We start from the raw sequence: 19,444 nt of genomic DNA, 5'->3' as shown, positions 1-19,444 counted from the left end.
GCCCATTCCTACCCGGACCCATTCATTTCTTTATTATAATAAGCGACCACAGAAGGCATTTGTCTCTCCCTTGAGATGGTGTCAGTCATCATCCAGGAGCTTCATGAATGGGGGGTGTCACTGAGGTGGCCTGTGCTACTATAATGAGCTCCTTTCCAGAGGATTGGTCCACACTTCCTTCAGGAGTCCCAGCATCTCAATGGTTAACTTACTGCCCTCCTCTCTTTGCTGCCTTGCTTCACCTAGCCCCACCTGTGAATGGCCTGAGCCCTACTTTCTTTAGACGTAATGTCAGCTCCTTGAGGTCTTTACCCAGAAGTCATTGTTATGTCCTTTGTCCCAGTATCTCGTTTGTCTGTGGAATATCCTAGTCATTACTCATGTGTCTGCTGGCACAAAGTTCATGTGGCTAAAGTGCAAGACTGGACAGGGACAGGAAGCCCATCGAAGGCCAGGGTCTGTGTGAAGCTCATCTAAGTCCTGCACTTGCTTTCTGAAGCATTTTGGATTTTCCATGGAGCAGAATGTGGGCATTAGACTAGCTATCTGAAATGTTTCTTTTCAGTGTTTGTCTGGACAGGTTAAACTGTCACTGTGGGAAGTGGTTGTTTTAAGGGAGAGTGACCAAGGATCTAGTATTTCTGACCCTACCATACTGTGTGTGTGTGTGTGTGTGTGTGTGTGTGTGTGTGTGTGTGTGTGTGTGTGTGTCTGGTATATGCATCAGCAGTATCCCCTTGGTGTCCTGCAGTAATGCTTCAGGGTACAATGTGAAGGTCTGGATAGCTAAAATTTGTAGAGTAGTAGCTGCCTCTGCTGTGGTTTCATAGGTGAGAAGGAGTGTACTTTGACTCCTGAGACTGCCTTGTATGACTCTCTTTCCTGTTTGAGAGGCTTCAGGTTACTTACACATTTTTTTACCCTTAAGAAAATTCAAGCTGTGTATTGAGGTAAGATCTTAGATGCTTCCCTGCCAATCTGATTTCTTGATTTTATTCTTTGATGATGTAACTTCCATTTCTTTGTCTTTTCTCTCCTCTTTATAGTCAGAAAATGGGTAAGAAGAGTCGAGTGAAAACTCAGAAATCAGGTACTGGGGCCACAGCCACCGTGTCACCAAAGGAAATCTTGAATCTGACAAGTGAGCTGTTGCAGAGTAAGTGTCCCTTTCTCCACCCCACCCTCCCCTCCCCAGCTGTGCTTGCCCCCCACCCCACCCTCCCCTCCCCAGCTGTGCTTGCCCCTCATCCCACCCTCCCCTCCCCAGCTGTGCTTGCCCCCCACCCCACCCTCCCCTCCCCAACTGTGCTTGCCCCTCATCCCACCCTCCCCTCCCCAGCTGTGCTTGCCCCTCATCCCACCCTCCCCTCCCCAACTGTGCTTGCCCCCCACCCCACCCTACCCTCCCCAACTGTGCTTGCCCCTCATCCCACCCTCCCCTCACCAGCTGTGCTTGCCCCTCATCCCACCCTCCCCTCCCCAGCTGTGCTTGCCCCTCATCCCACCCTCCCCTCCCCAGCTGTGCTTGCCCCTCATCCCACCCGCCCCTCCCCAGCTGTGCTTGCCCCACGTGGCCGTGTCTTTTCACTCCTCTGCCTGAGACAGGAGCTCATCAGAGCAGCTTGTGCTCTGCTCTTAGCCGTGGACCTGGGCATTGCAGAGCTTCCCTCCCCTCAGTCCCTCTGCAAAGACTGAGATGTGGGCGCCTGTTAGGGCATGTAACTGCCAGATGTGAAGCTTCTATACCCCAGCCATGGGATGTGGTCCTCTTCAGAGTCCCATCAGCAAGAGCAGGGTCCATTGCTCTTCAGCAGACTGGCCCTGTACAAACTGCTAGGCTTCGTGTCTGTCAGCAAATACAGATCACTGTCTCCAGCCACTTGACAAGGACCACATGAGATTTGGTTTGTGAAGATGTGTCATGACTGTCAGCCCTAGGCAAGCTCAGCTTGCCTTAAAGGGAGCCATTCTTCTAGAATGGCTCACCATTATTTTCAGTAATTATATAAGTGTGTTTCTGGTTTTCACATGAAGCCTGAGACTTTGTAGTTTGAGATGAAGTGACATCAGTGCCTACACTTGCTTTTTTATGCTAAAATACTTCGATAATTCTTGAGTTGTAAGTTAAAACTGGTGCTGCTAATACCTCAGACATAGCCATGATCTTTTGCCCCTATATTTGTGTTGACCTTTTCCCTTTATGTTTATATTATTTGACAGCTAAATCTCAAAAATAGAGCTTTTCCTCAAAAATAGTAGCCAGGCTCCTGTCAGGTCCCTCCCTGGGTGCTTTGAGCTCCACTGTATCTCATCATTGTTCCCCTCGCCCCCATTGGAACACAGGTGGCTCTCAGCCCTGACTCCTGCTTTGCTGTTACACTTCAGGGCCTCAGTCAGCACTTGGTGGGGGAAGAATGAAGTCAGACTGGTTAACTGAAAAGTTAGACGTCAGCACATAAGCAGATCATGTGAATTATTTGCCACATGGTCCTTTCCTTAGTGAGATGGGGGCAGTGGGTTTGGCAGGAGCGTGGGAAGGAGACTGTCTTTAAGCTGGTGTAATATTTAATAAGGTGGTGCTGCCAGGAGGCTGGCTGCCAGTGTGTTCCAGGACTGGCCGGGGTTGGCTCTGCAGTTCAGCCTCTTCAGAAGACTCTTCGATCTTTTTAACTTGACTGTGCCATCTCTTTCGTAGTCCCCCAGAGTGCGTGATGAAGCCCATACCACATGGATGTGAAATGTTTGTCAACTACCTGTCCTTAGGTCCAATGTAGCTGGTTTCCTTAGAGAGCCATTGCTCTGGGACTCAGCCAGAAAGGCGCCTTGACCATCTAGAAGAGATCAGGGGAAAGAGTTTTACATTTTAGCTTTGCTTTCAGATTTTACCTGTTTGTAGATGTGTTCTGAAGAGAGTTACTAGAAGAAGTGGGAACTCACGTGAGGCTGCTGGGCTGAAGTTTAGCAATGGGCATCCTTGGGTATTAGGGCGTTTGTATGCTTTGAAAAGTGTACAGAGTATACCCACCCTCTCTATGCCACATGTACATTACCCAGGCTGGAGTAGCTCTGTCCTTGAACGTAAGCCAAGAACAAGAGAAAACCTCCTTCTGCAGGCTACCTGGAATTAAATTAGAGGAGGAATGTCTTACTCGGTGCCTTTCACATTACAGAATGCAGCAGTCCTGCACCCGGCCCAGGAAAAGAATGGGAAGAGTACACGCAGATCCGGTCTCTGGTTGAGAAAATAAGAAAGAAGCAAAAAGGTAAAGTTGTTGGAATGATGCTCTTGAGGGGAAGCTGGGCATAGGTTAGTTGTTTCACAGTGGTAAGACCTCAGGTCCTTGTGTCTGTCTATAGAGAGATGAGGCAGCCACCCAGAGAGGCCCCCAGAGACTATTGTACACTTGAGAGTAAAGGTCACAAGTGCTGAGTTATAGGAGGAAACATTTGTGACTGTGGGCTAAAAGGCATGACTTTTATTCTTTTTTATTTTCTGACATGTGCATGAGCCTTGTTTTAACTGTTTCTTTTGACATGTCAAGTGGTGTTGATTTGATTAGTATCTTACCAAGTGTTTATGACTGACTCGAGCCCGTCTTTTGTTTCTTTGGGATAGTCTTGCTGTGTGACCCTGACTAGCCTGGCCCTCGTGGCAGTCCTTCTGTGCCAGCCTTCTAGTTGCAGGGGTTATAGGCATGAACCATCACCTCCAGCCCAGTCCACCTGGATGAAGAGACAGTTGCATTTCTTAAGCTGTGTGGCTTTGTGGTGTTTTTGGGGTCGTGGTGGTATGCTGCTGGAAATTGAACCCAGGGTGCATTCTAGGCAAACCCTCTACCACTGAACTGTACCTCTTTTTCTTTTAAGATTTGCTTTTACTTTATGTGTATATTTTGCCTGCATGTATATGTACTAGTGCAGTGCCTGTGGAAACCAGAAGAGGGTGCCAGATCCCAAGGAACTGGACTTAGAAATGGTTGTACTCCACATGTGGGTGCTGGGAATTAATTGAACCTGGGTTCTCTGGCCCCTAACTGCTGAGTCACTGAGTCTCTCTAGCCTCTGCACCCTACCCTGTAAAAAGCTGTGTTTTTACAGGGCATATTTGGTAGCCATCTTAATTATTCCTAGTCAAGTTGGCGAAGGGACTGTCAGTTTGAAAAAGCTCTTTCAGTAGAACTGTTGTTCTTGCCCTGTAAATCATAAAAAGATTGGAATGCATACCCACATGGAAGGCAGCAGAGAAAACAGCAAGGAGCACACACTGCAAAAGATGAGAACCTTCTTTGGAGTCTGAAAACTAAGTGGTTGTTTCCCACTTGTCTGAAGTAACCAACTGTTGTTCTGTCTATGAACATGTGACAGTGTGGTCTATATCTATAGCTTAGATGGTCTTGGATTCCCAGGTGGAGAGCAGGTCCTTTCTAGTTGGTTTATTTGGACTTGATGGTGTTAATCATCTCCTATCAAGTAGCCAAAAGAGTCTTTGCATTTCTGAGTCTCTCTCTCAGTAGATAGTGTCACTAGGCTGTACTAAACTTATAGAAGGAGGAGAACACAATTCCATTTTCAACTTCATCCAGGTCATTTGTCTTGTGTAGTTTCTGTGATACCTGCATGGCATAGAAGTGCATCAGGAAACTTTACAGGTGGTGAAGTGGGCTGGGTTCTATGCCTGTGCTCATGCTGATAGCATGCCTCTTGTTCCCCACTTCATCAGAATGTGATGGCCATTCCAGTGGATGACCTCTCACCTTCCTGAGTAGTTTAAACTTGATGGCAAGTCCAGAAAAGAAGGTGGCTGAGAGTCTCCTACACAGATAGAACACTGGCTGAACTTACTTTCATTCATGTCTTCCGTTCTTCCTTCCAACCTCCACCTTTCTTTGATTTTTGTATTTGGTTTAAGAAATGAAATATTCCAGACAGAGCTGTGGTTCCACACTGCTCTTACTTTCAAAGGTATTTGTCTTTACTATGAACACTTTCCACTCCCCATCAACGCCATATACCATAAATACAAGCACAGTTATATATAAACTTACATAAGTACTGTCATGCTTGAGTGTAACTTTTTTTCTCTAGTTATATTTCATTATTTTGTGTGAATGAGTGTTTTGCTTACATATATGTAAAAGTGCATCATGTGCATGTCTGGTGCCTGTGGGGGCCAGAAGAGGAGGGTATCATATCCTCTGGGACTGGAGTTATGAGCCACCATGTGGGTGCTGGGAATCGAACCTGGATCCTTTTCGAGAGCAGCCAGTGAACTTAATTGCTGAGCCGTCTCTGCAGCCACATGCTTGAGTTTTAAAAAGGTAGTATCACTTGGTATTTTATCTGTGGACACCTACAGCTCACACTCTAGTTGCTGGTGTTGGCCCTGCAGCTCTGTGTTCTTAATGTCAGGCCTGCAAAGCATTCTCATCTCTCTACAAGCATCAGTGCACAGAGACTAGCTGCTGATATTATTTGATTGGGTTTTGTGTTAAGGACATTGTGACAAGATGGCATGTCAGACTTGAGAGAGCTACTATGTGGCAGATCCCAGCCACAGTTGTGGTAACTAAGTCTTCTCTCCCTTTGCTATTAATACTGTCTAGTAGAGGCACCTTACCTTCAATGCTCTTGTCACATAGTGTCAGTACTTCTCTGTGACTAGCAGAGAGTTTGGGATTTTAATTCACCTTTGCTGGAGCTTGCTCAGGTATGTACCATGACTACCTGGTGGTTAATTTAGATTATTTCAAGGTATGGGTATTAAGACAAGAGCCAGTATGAGCTGTGCTCTGCCTGTATGCTCTAGAGCTGTGTGATGACATGTGTCCTAAAGTAGCTCTTGTTTCCAACGTGGATTATAGGTCTCTCTGTTACTTTTGATGGAAAAAGAGAAGATTACTTCCCTGATCTAATGAAATGGGCCTCTGAAAATGGGGCTTCGGTCGATGGTTTTGAAATGGTTAACTTCAAAGAAGAGGGCTTTGGTTTGAGAGCAACAAGAGACATCAAGGTGAGTTTATTATCTGTTGGTCTAAGGGGGTTTAAGTGTGTTTGAACCATTGTGTGGTATTGAGATTGAGCTCACGATGTGGGACAGAGACATCTGAGGCTTATCTAAAGCTTTGTGGTACATAGGTAGCATTCCCCATCCTTGTGGGCTGCAGTTCTTTATCTGACCATACGGGCCATGAAGAGCCTCAGTCTGACAGCATTCTAAGAGTCCTGGCAGCTCATTCTCTTGGGGAGATGTGTCATTAACCCTGCCTTAGAGCAAGGCATTTACAAGCCTCTCTGAGGATCCCGTAGAACATGCCTGATAGGATTTTGAGACTTAACTAAGGAAAAGGATCTGGAGTTACAGTGGGAGAGAGAGCACATGGAATCCTGTGATGGATGGAGGTGGGGGAGGCAGCGTGGAAGGTGGGCCCTTGTTTTGGATAACTGAAAGTGCCACTCATGGAAATGGCAGCACCATAAGCAGGAGGGAGAGGAGAGGAGAGTTAGACATCTGGAGAGGTGCTTTTCGGACAGCCTGTCTGCTCCTCAGTCCTGTTGTCCTCAAGAGGAGGGGTGATAGTCTGTTTGCCAGTTGGGGAAAAGGAGCTGGGCTTAGCCTGGGGGTGCTGGTTGCTCAGGGTGTTCATGTTGCTTTGTGCTCTCCACCCCGTGCCTTACAGGGCAAGCTCACACAAGGGGCCTGTGGCGAGCCAGTGTGCCTGTGACCTGGTGTTAGCCTCTGCCTGCTTCTTGAATGCAGCAGGTTATATTTTGAATGACCCTTTATTATGGTCTCATATCTTTCAGTTGGTGAAGAACTTGGGTAGAGGAAATGGATGTTATTATTTTGGTCTCCTCATACCTCCAGCAGCTTTTTGGCATTAACCATTTGTCCTCACAACTCTGGCATAATAGGTATCTGTTGATACCTACTGTGTGAGGGATATTCATTTGTTATTATGCCAGATTTACAGAAAAAACTGGAGTTCCTTCCTGTATGATAGTTATAATCTACAGTAGGGGACAAAACAGAAAAGCATTCAAATAGTAGACACTGACAGAGGCCAGATGTCACAGGCTTTTCTCGCGTATCAGGTGAGAAGCCTCATTCATACCAGTACTGGCGCCTTTCCTGGGAACATTTGTCCTCATAGTCTGGAGGCTGGAAGGTGCAAGGTTAAGGTGCTGTGCATTGGGTTCTGCTGAGGCCCTGCTTCCTAGTTCTCACCTGGCCCAGTCCTCCATGACAGAGCTGTAGGCTGGGATAGGCAGTAGAGGCAGACACAGACATACACAGTCATCATTCTAAAGATGTGCTAGTACATTGGGAAAAGATTAGTGAGGTCAAGGATGTTTGGGGGCTGGTGCTTTCTTTAGCTGGTGTTATGGTTTAAATCCCTGTGCAGAAGGGATTCTGCTCTGGTTCATGACCTCAGCAGAAGCAGCACTTTACTTTTTACACATGAGGGTTTGGGTTAGAGGTAGGGATAATTTCATTTTTAGAATGTGAAAGTCAAAGTACAACAAGCAGTAAGGCCCACCTTTGTGCTCTATTCCAGAAGTTTACCTTCGTCCGATTAAAGCTGGAAGTCTTGTTTTGCTTCATCAGCATAAAGACTAGATAGTGCCAGTTTTCCTCACAGAAATAGGATTTTATATTAGCTTCTTCTACTTAACTATAGTACACATGTGAATATTTAAAACACCCCTGATCGTTAGAAGTGCTGATATGCAGCTGTGTTGTATTTCCTTGTGGGTGGCTTTCTGACACAGATATGGCTGAAATTATTATAGCATGCTGTGAGATTCTACTGTTTTCTTACTTTTTCTCTAGGCAGAAGAATTGTTCTTATGGGTTCCACGAAAGTTACTAATGACTGTTGAATCTGCTAAGAATTCAGTATTGGGTAAGAATAAGGCAATGTACAAGTTATACAAGTCTATAAAAGTCTATAAAATCTCATTTCAGACAATAAAAGATAATGCTTGGTTGTTTTTCAACTAATGACATAGTCCCTTAAATCCATATTCAGTGTTTTCCATTTTATGTCTAAAGGATGCATGTGACATGAAGATAAGACCTTGGAGTTTTGTGTTGTGATTTTAGCATGTTTGAGTGGTGGCTTTTTAAAGGAGTCCATGGCACTTACACTGCTAACTTCTGGATTGATTCAGGGCCCCTGTATTCTCAAGACCGAATTCTCCAAGCCATGGGAAACATTGCACTGGCCTTTCATCTGCTGTGTGAGCGAGCCAGCCCCAACTCTTTCTGGCAGCCATACATCCAGACCCTCCCCAGTGAATATGACACCCCTCTCTACTTTGAAGAAGAGGAAGTGCGATGTCTTCAGTCGACACAAGCCATCCATGATGTCTTCAGCCAGTATAAAAACACAGCACGCCAGTATGCCTATTTCTATAAAGTCATCCAGGTGAGCAGGCTGGGGAAGAACGGACCTGCTGCAGGTGTGTCCATTTGACATCTTCTTACAGGTTGCTAAGCACTTTGCTTTTAAGTTAAAGGGTATTCAGGTACCTTTCTTTCATCATTTTCATTTTCGCAGAACTACTACCACATAGTTTTAAATGTATCTGGTTTCATCAGCATCCAGGATCAATACAACCAGCAGTTGTTTCTCACTGACTAAAGTCACTGAGCTTTTTGAAAGTGAGATTATAAAGAGATTTTACAAGCTGTGAACTTTATGGAATATAAAAAGGTTCCCTGTGTGTAATGTTTCTAGAAAAATTAAAATTGATTTTTAGGGGCTGGAGAGATGGCGCAGGCTAAGAGCTGTTGTTGCTCTTGTATATGAGTGGGTTTCAATTCCCAGCACATACATGATGGTTTACAGCTATCTGCAACTCCAGTTCAGGGGATCCGATGTTCTTTTCTGACTTCCTTGTGCAGAAAGCATTCATACAATACACAGACATGCATTTAGGCAAAACAGTCATAAATTAAAGTGGATAAATTTAGTAAAAGTTAAAAACTTAAAAAATTAGGAAACAAATTGGTAAAAGTTAAAAAATCAATTTCTACTATATTCATTAGTTGGAAAAATTGACATTTATGTAAACTGCAAGCTAATGTTTTCAAAGTGTACTTTGTGTTATATTTGAGGTAGTTCTAAGTGAAAGTGTCATACACAGATCTCTGGAGGGTTAATTTTGACCTTCTGTGTTTGGGGGTTCCATCACTCTACCTCAGAAAGAGGCAGAGCCAGTGCTGCAGGACCCCCTGAGCTGAGCAGGGTTGTTTCCTTGGGACTCTTTTGCAGTACTTGGGTCTACCTCTGTCCTGCTGCACCTGGCTGGAGAACAGGAATGGTAACTGCTTGTCTCTCCCTTTCATTGGGCAGTTTGGGAGTCTGAATTGGGCCAGTGTAGTTCTTTTAGAAATCATCTGTCCCATAGTGTTTTGTTATGCTTTCAAGATGTGGTAATGTCATTTGTTGCTTTATGGAATAGTTTTACTTATAACTTTATTTTTATTTATTTACTTATTTTAAAGATGACTTTTATTTGTGCGCCCATGTACACATACTGTGGATGGAACTTAGGGCCTGTGTCCATTCATTGTTTTAGCTTTACAGCATGCTTACTGTATAGGAATATTCCTCTCAGAGATACATCTCCCCTCCTACCACATATTTTAGCTATTTCAAAAGTCACATGATCCTTGCCTCATAGAAATTGCTTTGCCTTTCCAATCTCAAAGTTAGGGCATTATGAAGAATGATAAAACATAGTTTTTCTTTCAGGTTTGCCTAATTTAAAAAACTGTTGGTCAAGTCATATTAAAACTTGGTCTCTTGCCAGGTGGCGGTAGCGCACACCTTTAATCCCAGCACTCGGGAGGCAGAGGCAGGTGGATCTTTGTGAGTTCGAGGCCAGCCTGGTCTACAGAGCGAGATCCAGGAAAGGTGCAAAGCTACACAGAGAAACCCTGTCTCAAAAAAAAAAACAAAACCAAAAAACAATAAAAACTTGGTCTCTTTATTTACAATGTCCTTGAGTCCTACACCTAACATTTGGTGTGGCTTTTTGTCACTTGAAAGTGTTATGCTTTTATTCTTAGTTCTCATTCGATCACCTTGGCATTGTGTATGCCTCTGTGTATCTGTGTGTGTGTGTGTGTGTGTGTGTGTGTGTGTGTGTGTGTGTATGTGTGTGTCTGAAATTTAGGTTATGGGGTGTAGTCACTTATGTGGGTTAGCTGGGAGGCCTCATTAGCAAGAACATTTGAGTGATGGTTCCTAAACTAGAGAACCCTGAATGTGGTATAGGCAGCACAAAGCAGTAGTGAAACATGAACCTAATTAGTCTTATCAGCAAAAACCAGGAGTCAAATATTGGGGTAATAACCTGAAAAATCAGAGAAGCAAAGAAGCAGCTATTAGTGACTTCTTACCTCTCTAGATCCTCAAACTAAAAAGGGGCCGAGATCCTGTCTCCACCTGCCTTGTATTCCTGTCTCCACCTCCCGATTGTGCTGGGATCAAAGACAAGAGCTTCCCAAGTGCTGGGTTTTAAGTTGGCCTCTATGGTTAACTAGTGGCTAGTTCTGCCCTCTGATCTCCAGGCAAGCTTTGTTTGTCAGAACACAAACAAGATATATCACACAACACAGTAGAGGGGAATCTGTCCAGGTAGAAGCCCAGTGGCCAGGTGGGAAGAGCACAGGCTTTGTAATAAGTCCAATCTCTGGTCCATCTCACTTGCTGTTGAGATAGAATTTGGAACCGGTTGCTTTCCTCAGCTGGTGCCATGTAGTAACCAGGGTGGGCTCTGACGCTGACTTGTGAGGGCTTACCTAACTACCTTGTCACTGCTTAGCACTGTACTGTGCCACAGTGGACAGTGTCTGTGCTTCCCTTGACTGGAGGTGGGAAGATACAGCCCTAACTTCTAGGGGGAAAGTGGACAGAAGGAGGTGACCTGTGTGAAGCCCTTGTGCTTGCTGCAGAAACACTCCTTTTATGTAATTGTCATTGTTTGAGTCCTTCAGCCCATGTTGCTTGGTTGTTACAGTTTTTTTATGGTTTTCACTTGCTTCTTCCTGGTTCTAGGATACATCGATCTTTTTAACCTTTTCTTGTAGTTGGATGTTTCTCTGGTCCCACTAGGCCCCCCACAGTCCCATGGCCTTCTTATAAAATAATCACTCAGAACTTTTATTAATTATAACTGCTTGGCCATTTGCTCAGGCTTATTATTGACTAGCTCTTACACTTAAATTAACCCATAATTCTTATCTATGTTTAGCCACATGGCTTGGTACCTTTTCTCAGTTTTGCCTTGTCATCTTGCTTCCTCTGTGTCTGGCTGGCGACTCCTGACTCTGCCCTTCCTCTTCCCAGCATTCTCCTAGTCTGCTTGCCCCACCTATACTTCCTGCCTGGCTACTGGCCAATCAGCATTTTATTTATCAGCCAATCAGAGCAACACATATTCACAGCATACAGAAAGACATCCCACAGCATTTTCTAGGTGGGCAAGGATATGAGGAGCCTCCTGAAAGCCTAGAGACCAAGGCCACAGCTTGGGCACAAATTCAAAACTGTCCAGTCTTCACAGTCCTGTTGTTGGTTTGGAAACTTGTGTTTGAAAGTTCATACAGGTTTTAATGTTTTCTGTAGTTTAAAATAGTGTTAAATGGCTTATTCCTAAGTGAGGTTTGCACAGTGGAAAAACAACTCCCCTCTTAGGAACTCAGGGTGTCACGCTGTTTGTTAACCTGTCAGTGCAGTGTGTCACCATGGTTCTTCTGGTCCTCCTTGTCCTCCTCCTCATTCTTTGTTTGTTTGTTTTTGAGACAGGATTTTGTTACATAGTCCTGGCTGGCCTGGAATTTGTTGTGGGGACTTGGATGGCCGAGAGTGTGGTCACCTTCTCGCCTCTGCGGGCCTTACAAGCATGATGCACACCATGCCTAGCTAACTGCTGTACTTTTCCCAGAGAAAAACGTGACCATCACGAACAGGGATGAGAATAAGGAGCAGAGTGACCATTCAAGTTGAAAATGCCTAATGAGCTTCTGTAGAAAGTTTCTTTTTCTTTTCTGTGTGTTTTTTTTTCCCCACAAGATAGGGTTTTTCTGTGTAGCTCTAGCTGTCCTGCAACTTGCTCTGTAGACCAGGCTGGACTTAAACTCAGAACTCAGAGATCTGCCTGCCTCTGCCTCCTGAGTACTAGGATTTAATGTGTGCACCACCACCACTCAGCTTGCTTGCTTGCTCTCTTTCCTTCCTCCTCCCCTCCCTCCCTTCTTTTCTTTTCTTTTTTTTTAAAACAGGGTCTCATTATGTAACCCCGACTGACCTGGAATTTGCTACGTAGATCAGGTTGGTTTCAAACTCACAGAGATTTGCTTTCCTCACCTCCTAAGTGCTAGGATTAAAGATATGCTCTATAATGTCTGGCCTGTAGAAAGTTTCTGAACCAGGCATTCTAATTAAGTGCCTGTTGGAAGAAGCACTCTAGGCAGCATAGAACCAGGGGCATAAGTTGATCCTCAACCCAGCAGCTCAGGTGTGGTGGATTTGAGCAGCAGCTGTTCTGCCTTAGCCAGAGGCACAGAACTGATAGAAGGAACAGGCTGTGATCCAAGGAGTTCAACATATGATTCACTGCAGAAAAGACAAGGATCTGGTGCTGAAGTTCTAGAGGGTTCCTGGAGAGCTGCTGTCTTTAGTCTGTGTTAGAATCCTTGAGGAAGTTGGATTTAATACTGACTGCAGCAACAGGATAGTGAATTTATTTGCCAGCAAGAGTGAAGACAAGCAGGAAAAAAAAACAGTTTCCTTCTTCCATGTCTTTTTAGGTGGACTATTACCAGAAGGTGCCACCCAGGTTAGGGTACGTCTTTCCTCAATCTAATGAAGAGAAATCTCTTATAGGAGTGTCCAACAGCGTGGGTCTCTGTCAATTCCAGATGCAGTCAAGTTGACAACCAAGGTTAACTATCACACTCATTGAAAATGATCTTTTGAGTCCAGCTGTTTTTCTTGTTCTAGAATAGTCTCATCACTTCTAAAAGTGTTAGGATGGTAAATCAGTCAATACAGACGTCATTATTGTCTGCTGTAATACTGTTTGTATCCTTGTCTTCCCTTTTCTGGAGCAGGGAAGGTCAGTGCATTATCAGTGTCTTAGCACTCTGGAAGAGAGCACCACTGTGTTGTGTTACAGCATTATTAACATTTTCACCAAATGGTCTGCCCTCAGGGGTGTCTGGGTTTGTTTGTTTGTTTTTTCATCGAGGATCTTCATCTTTTCCAGGAACATGAGAACTCTTCCCCCAGAGAAATATTTGTGAGCTCTGTCACGGACCTTTCCAGGTCACAGGGAAGGGGTATCCATATTTCATTTCTAGTTATTATGATTGCCACATAGGTTCCTCTTTGTGAGTGTCTGTATTTAGCTCTTCAGCACTAAAGACTGTTCTCATCTGACTGCTGGCTTGAGAGTAAGAGCTCCATACCTCTGTGTGTCTGTGGTGGGACCCTGGTCCTTGACAGGTCTGTGCCCCAGTGTTTGGAGTTTTATTCTAAATGCATCATGACTAACTTCTAGTAATTGTAAATTTCTTTAGGATTTAGATTCCTTTGTATTGCTTTTTTATTTTAATGGGGCTTTTTATTTTTTTTTATTTTATTTTTTTGTCTCTCTTATCTCTTGATTGTCTAAAACCTAGACAGAGTGCTTCCTATGTTTTCTTTTCCCAGCATATTTCTTTGGTCAAGGGCTTCTTGTGGGCACTTTTGTTAGTTCAAGTGAATTGATTTTAGCTTGCTTTATAGAGTTTGTTTTAAAATGAAGTTTTGCCAGGTCTTTGCTCCTCCTCCCTGTGTACTGGAGGCTTGGGTGTCTGGTCTTCCAGGCATCCTTCCAGATCCTGCACTGTAGTCTTTTCTTTTCTTTCCTTTTTTCTTTTTTTTTTTGACAAAGGGCAGGCAAACAAGGCTTTATTGGGAAGTAGAGTAACAACTCTTGCAGCAGGGGGAACCTGAAAATAGGTTGCCTAAGATTATATTCTTAGGTGCTTAGTAATCACAGTATCCTACAAGGATATAAGCATATGACAGGCGCCTCAGGCAGGCACTGAGCCCACCTGGTGTTGATGCTCCACCTACTGGTGGAGCATTGTACTGCAGTTTGATTTTAGCACTCCAAGAGCTAAGTTTAGAAACTGACTGAGCCACATGCTAGAAAAGGCTTCTGAGGGTTGAGAGCCTGCAATAGATCAGTTTGTGCACAGGAGCCAGAGAAGAGAGGACGGGTGGTGGAAGGCAGAACCTGGCTTTTACAGTGTGCGGTTTATAGCTATGAAAATGATCCTAACTGGGGTGGGGGTTTGGGGAAGGAGAAGGCTTAGAGAGGAAGACTGGGGGCATGGGAGGAGAGGGGGAATCTGTGGTTGGTATGTAAAATGAATAGAAAATTGCTTAATAGTAATAAAAAAAGAAAATGATCCTAGCAAATCAGGACACAACCGCACGTCAGCTCCATGTGAGACTTGCACATGGCAACATGTGACCAGTTTGGTGACAGAAATCCATGGAAAAGTAGGATCTGGCTTAAACCCAGACTTAAAAGCATGTACTTGTGTGAAAGTGACTCAACTCCAGTCAGATTTCACGCTTCTTATTATGTTGAATGATCAGTGGAAAGAAACAGGTAAGCTGTCGGACACTGTAACTGTTATCATAGAACATGGCAGATGGTGACACGGGGCATCAGCTCGTGCTGAGGTTAAGAATTTTCATAGAGACACACATTTCCCTCGGTTGAGACTTTAAAATCTGATACAGGTTTAACAGGATTGAAAATTCATTCATTTCCCAGTTTAGGTGACGTGTTGCATGTTACCTGGATTTCTTCTTGTGGAGAAAATGATTTGTGTATTAGTTGTGCATCTTGTTTCAATGTGAGAGACTTCATTCACAACGAGTTCCCACTTTTCCTGCCTCTTGCTGCAGAGTGGAGGATGGCGGTCTTGAATTGAGTATCTTTCCTGGGCAGGCAGCTTCCAGCTACCCAGGGCTGTGGTGGCAGAAGAGATGAGCAACCATAGTTAGAGTTACTGCTGCACCTGCTACAGCCTGTTCTGAACATGGGACCCTGCCAAGAAGCAGAAGGGGATGCCACTTTTGGTTCTTGGTGTGCCGTGGCTGTTGTGGCTAAATACAGACAGTTATTTGTCCTGTTTGCTTTGGTTTTACTTGTGTCTGTCACATAGCAGCACAGGATGTGCACTTGCTGTCACATGTGAAAATCCTGTAACACACAAGCCTTTTAGGAACATGCACTTAAATTATGTGGAAGACTGACCACCAGCTTGTAGTGTCCCTGTCTGTAGATGCCTTCCAGGATTAGAGGTCAGAAACTGCAGGTGGTATCCAACGTGTGTGTGTGTGTGTGTGTGTGTGTGTGTGTGTGTGTGTGTGTGTGTGTGGTGTGTGTGTGTATTATCCAACTCTGTTGCTAGGGATTGAATCCAGTGCCATTGGGCCACACCCCAACTTCACAAAGGTTTTCTGTGACCTTGCATTCTTTTGGAGAGTATTTGGTAGAAATCACTCATTTGTACTTATCTGGTAATTTCTCAAGTTAGGTTGAGATTATGCATATAATATGCATATAATGCATAATAATGCATAGAAGTCAACTTATACTCTGCTCAGTTGTTTAGCTTTTAGTGTGAAATATACTTTTATGCTTATAGGCAAGTTATAAAAATAAGATATAGAGCTCACACTCATAATGCCTTATGCAACTGCAGTGTAAGAGGTGATCCAGGTCAGTGGTGGCACAGATCTCCCCACAGCTGTGCTTCTCCCTCTTTGCTGACAGTTTCTCTATCTTCTCAGTTCCCTTCAGACCCCAGCACTGTTTTGAAGAGTACACTGGCAGCCACTTTATAGACATCTTTCATTTAATACTTACCTGACTTTTTTTTTTTTTTTTTTTTTTTTTTGGTTTTTCAAGACAGGGTTTCTCTGTGTAGCTTTGCGCCTTTCCTAGAACTCGCTTTGGAGACCAGGCTGGCCTTGAACTTACAGAGATCCGCCTGCCTCTGCCTCCCGAGTGCTGGGATTAAAGGTGTGCGCCGCCACTGCCTGGCATTATCTGACGTTTTTTCACATTAAACTGAGATTATGTTTTTGGCAAGAGTACCATAGAAGTCAAGTTGTGTCCTCCTCAGGGAACACATAAATTAATGTGCTTTATCAATGTTTGTTCCAATAAAGTGGATGCTTTGACAGCAAGCAAATACCTTATTCGCATTTACTAGTTTTTGTGCCCATCACTGCCCTCTGCAGTAGGTATGTGGTGTGTGCCAACTGGAAGTGTTCTGTTGTTTTTCTTCTATAGGTACTGGAATTTTACTTTGAAGAATAGCTGGCCCTACTTCTCTATGTATCGATTTATTCAGTGGTTCATGTCAACAAGGATTCCTAGATACTTGTTTAATTTGTTAGGTTATATGATCCAGTGCTCTCACTATTGATTTGATGCACAGTGTTGTAAATGGCTGTGCATCTGACAGTTGGTTTCTTCTTCAGTTTGGAGAACATCCTATGCAGCATTCACCATAAGAAAAATGAATGGAAGTGTGTCAGGTAAAAATCCATTGGGATAACTGATTCTTGCATCATATATCACAGAGTTCCCTTGGCATCAGAGTGGAAAGTACCTGTGGGTAGTGCTTTCTGGTGCCACTCTCTGTCCTGTCCTTACTTAAACATTTCCCTGGAGGCAAATGGAATGCTTTATTCTTAGCTCACTTCATAGTGATGCCACAGCTACTAAATGAGGCTGTGAGCAACAGAAGTGAGGGTGAAGGGACAAAGTCAGAGGTCATAGGGAAGTGACAGAAGCCAGTTTAGTGGACTGAAGGTGCTGCGATGAGTGGGTATTGGGTTCTTGTGTTCAGTAGCTATTGGAGCCTCAAGTGGAAGTTATGAGGTGTCGAAGGGCAGTAACAATTTCTGCTTTCACGGTGTTCTGTGACTTTACTGGGAGCTTTTTCTGTTCAGGTCAGCAACAGAATGCTTGTGGGGCTGTCCTGAAGAAGTACAGGGGTGAGGGTGGGTAGGAAGAACTTTGGTGCACATCACCAGGAGCTCATGGCTACAAATGGTAGTCCCTGTGGGACAGAGCTTTGACCATGCCTTGGTGGCTGCTGAGAGCAGGAGAAGCCCAGTAAGAGGACTGTTACTTGTTTTTCAGAAGTGCACTGAGGGTGGAGCTTAGTGCCTCGTACATGTGGTATAAACATTCTACAATAACTACAGCCTCAGACCTCCTTGGCTCTCTTCCAAGTGCTTTGATCTTGGAATCAAGCCAATGATCCAGAGGGAGGGATGTGTCTTCATTGTGCACATGAGGAATGGAAGATGTGGTACCTGCTTCCTGGGTGTTGTGATGTCTGTATTTTTTAAATTGGGTTTAGGGCAGTTCTATGGGACCCAGGACTTGAACTGCTAACCACAGCTCAATGGGCCAGTCTTTGTTTTTAAGCTTACTTGTGGTTTTAATTTTAGGATCAAGAAGTTGAAGTTTAAGGACGAGCCGTCTGGTATAAAAATCCTTCAGGGCACTATGTGTATAGGAAGTTGGGTGTACCCTATTGACTGGAAGGGTAATGTCCTTATAGGGCCATCTTTGAGCTTGCTGGACATTTCTTTTAACGCCTTAATTGCTGCAAGCTGCAGGAAAATGTAATGGAACCCATCTACTATCACAAAAGCTACTAGTAAAAAGTTCAAGGCCTTTTCTGAAGGTCAAACTATGGCTTAAGAAGTCTTGGTGATATTTTAGCTTTTGTATATATATTAGCTGGTTCCTAAAATTATCTTCTTATATGCTTTCAAGAGCTCCTAATAGTGTATTTATCTAAAATAACCTATCAAACATCCAAGGCCAAACGATCTCCTGGACTAAGGTAATACCTTTGTGGAAATGACACCTGTTTACTAGGTCAAGCAGATAGCTTTATTTCTTGTGCAGTTTAAGGTGAGACCCTCCTTATACAGCCTTACTAACATTATAGACTCCTAATTTCTTACCCAACCACTTCTAGGAATGTAGATTGAGCACATAAATTCCCTTTTTGATATACTAACCAATCATTAGTTCTCAGTTGATTTCCTCCTTTACCACTCCCCTATGGGGTGGTAAAAGAAAGCCTGGTGGTCACTGCCTGAGGAAAACTCTTACCCGCCTTTATGACCCTGTAGAATTCAAGCCTGATGACCTTGCTTTGCCAGAGGATTGCTATTGCTGGCGTTTATAACTGAATACCCCAGAGAACTTGAAGACGGAGAACAGAGACTTAGAGGAGGATTTGATATATAGAACTTGAGGATGAGATGAAGAAGAGAAAAGAGAATGGAAGAACTAGTTGGGTAAAACTGGAGAGGAACGAACTCAGATGGGGAAGAACTAGACTGAAGGGCTAGAAGAGAGGACCAGAGGAATGAGATGGAAGCTGAGGAGGAGACAGATGGGGAAGAACAAGATGAGGAAGAGCAGGATGAGAGAGAAGGAGATGGGAAAGAACTAGATGGATGAGAACCTAGATAGGGCAGAACTAATATGAGAGAATTACATAGAACATAGAGGGGACGCAGATAAATGTCCAGAGAAATCAGGCAAGAAAGGAGCTAGGCACGAGAGCAGAATAGAAGCTGTGCAGAGAGAGAACTGACACAGAATAATAAAGTGTATGGACTAAGGAGTTTCGTGTACGTAGATTCATTTCCTGTCATCAAAGATTAAGTTATCAGCTGGGTATAGATTCTTCCAGGACCCTGGGAGGGGACTATCGAAGGGCTGGATCCCCATAGCCCCCAATACTTAATGAAATGTTCAGTTCCTTAGGCCACCTCTGTGCCAGAATTGGATGATAAGTATCCTTGGAGGGCATAAATTCTTCACATTTATCCCTAGGTTCCCTCCTCATTCTTATCCTTACCTAGCTAGCTTTTCATGGTACAAAACAGTGCAAATAAATCAGAAGTTAAGAAGGAGCCCAGTCGGGCGGTGGTGGCGCATGCCTTTAATCCCAGCACTCGGGAGGCAGAGGTAGGCGGATCTCTGTGAGTTCGAGGCCAGCCTGGTCTCCAAAGAGAGTTCCAGAAAGGCGCAAAGCTACACAGAGAAACAAACAAACAAAAAAAAAAAACAAAAAAAAACAAAACAAAAAAAAAAAACAAAAGAAGGAGCCCAGGCTGGTGTGTCCTGTGGAGAGCGGTCAGTGCCCCTGCTGTCTTGGTTGGAGCTGCTGGCTAACTTGAAATGTCTTGGACTGTGTATCCTTGCTTGTTCTGATAGGCATTCTCATCATTTCTAATTCAGTGTATAAGAGTGTCTTTGTTTTTTTTGAGGGTCTCACATTTGTGTATTACTCATTTAAACATGTATCTGATGTTCATCA

General features: G+C 44.1%; 1 protein-coding gene across 1 annotated transcript in view; it reads left to right on the top strand.

Moving 5' to 3' along the window:
- The window catches only part of Setd3 (SET domain containing 3, actin N3(tau)-histidine methyltransferase), a 71,481-nt gene that overhangs the window by 13,620 nt on the left and 38,417 nt on the right, over nucleotides 1–19,444 (top strand). Inside the window, exons 2-6 of the mRNA XM_076551345.1 lie at nucleotides 1,047–1,156; nucleotides 3,171–3,263; nucleotides 5,862–6,010; nucleotides 7,832–7,904; nucleotides 8,173–8,429. Coding sequence (XP_076407460.1) covers nucleotides 1,054–1,156; nucleotides 3,171–3,263; nucleotides 5,862–6,010; nucleotides 7,832–7,904; nucleotides 8,173–8,429 — 675 coding nt within the window. The 5' untranslated portion in view covers nucleotides 1,047–1,053. The remainder of the gene's footprint in view (nucleotides 1–1,046; nucleotides 1,157–3,170; nucleotides 3,264–5,861; nucleotides 6,011–7,831; nucleotides 7,905–8,172; nucleotides 8,430–19,444) is intronic.

This window comes from Peromyscus maniculatus, chromosome 14 (genome assembly GCF_049852395.1).
Source record: "Peromyscus maniculatus bairdii isolate BWxNUB_F1_BW_parent chromosome 14, HU_Pman_BW_mat_3.1, whole genome shotgun sequence".
In the NCBI taxonomy this organism is placed as follows: Eukaryota; Metazoa; Chordata; class Mammalia; order Rodentia; family Cricetidae; genus Peromyscus; species Peromyscus maniculatus.
This window is presented reverse-complemented; position numbering and strand designations above follow the sequence as displayed.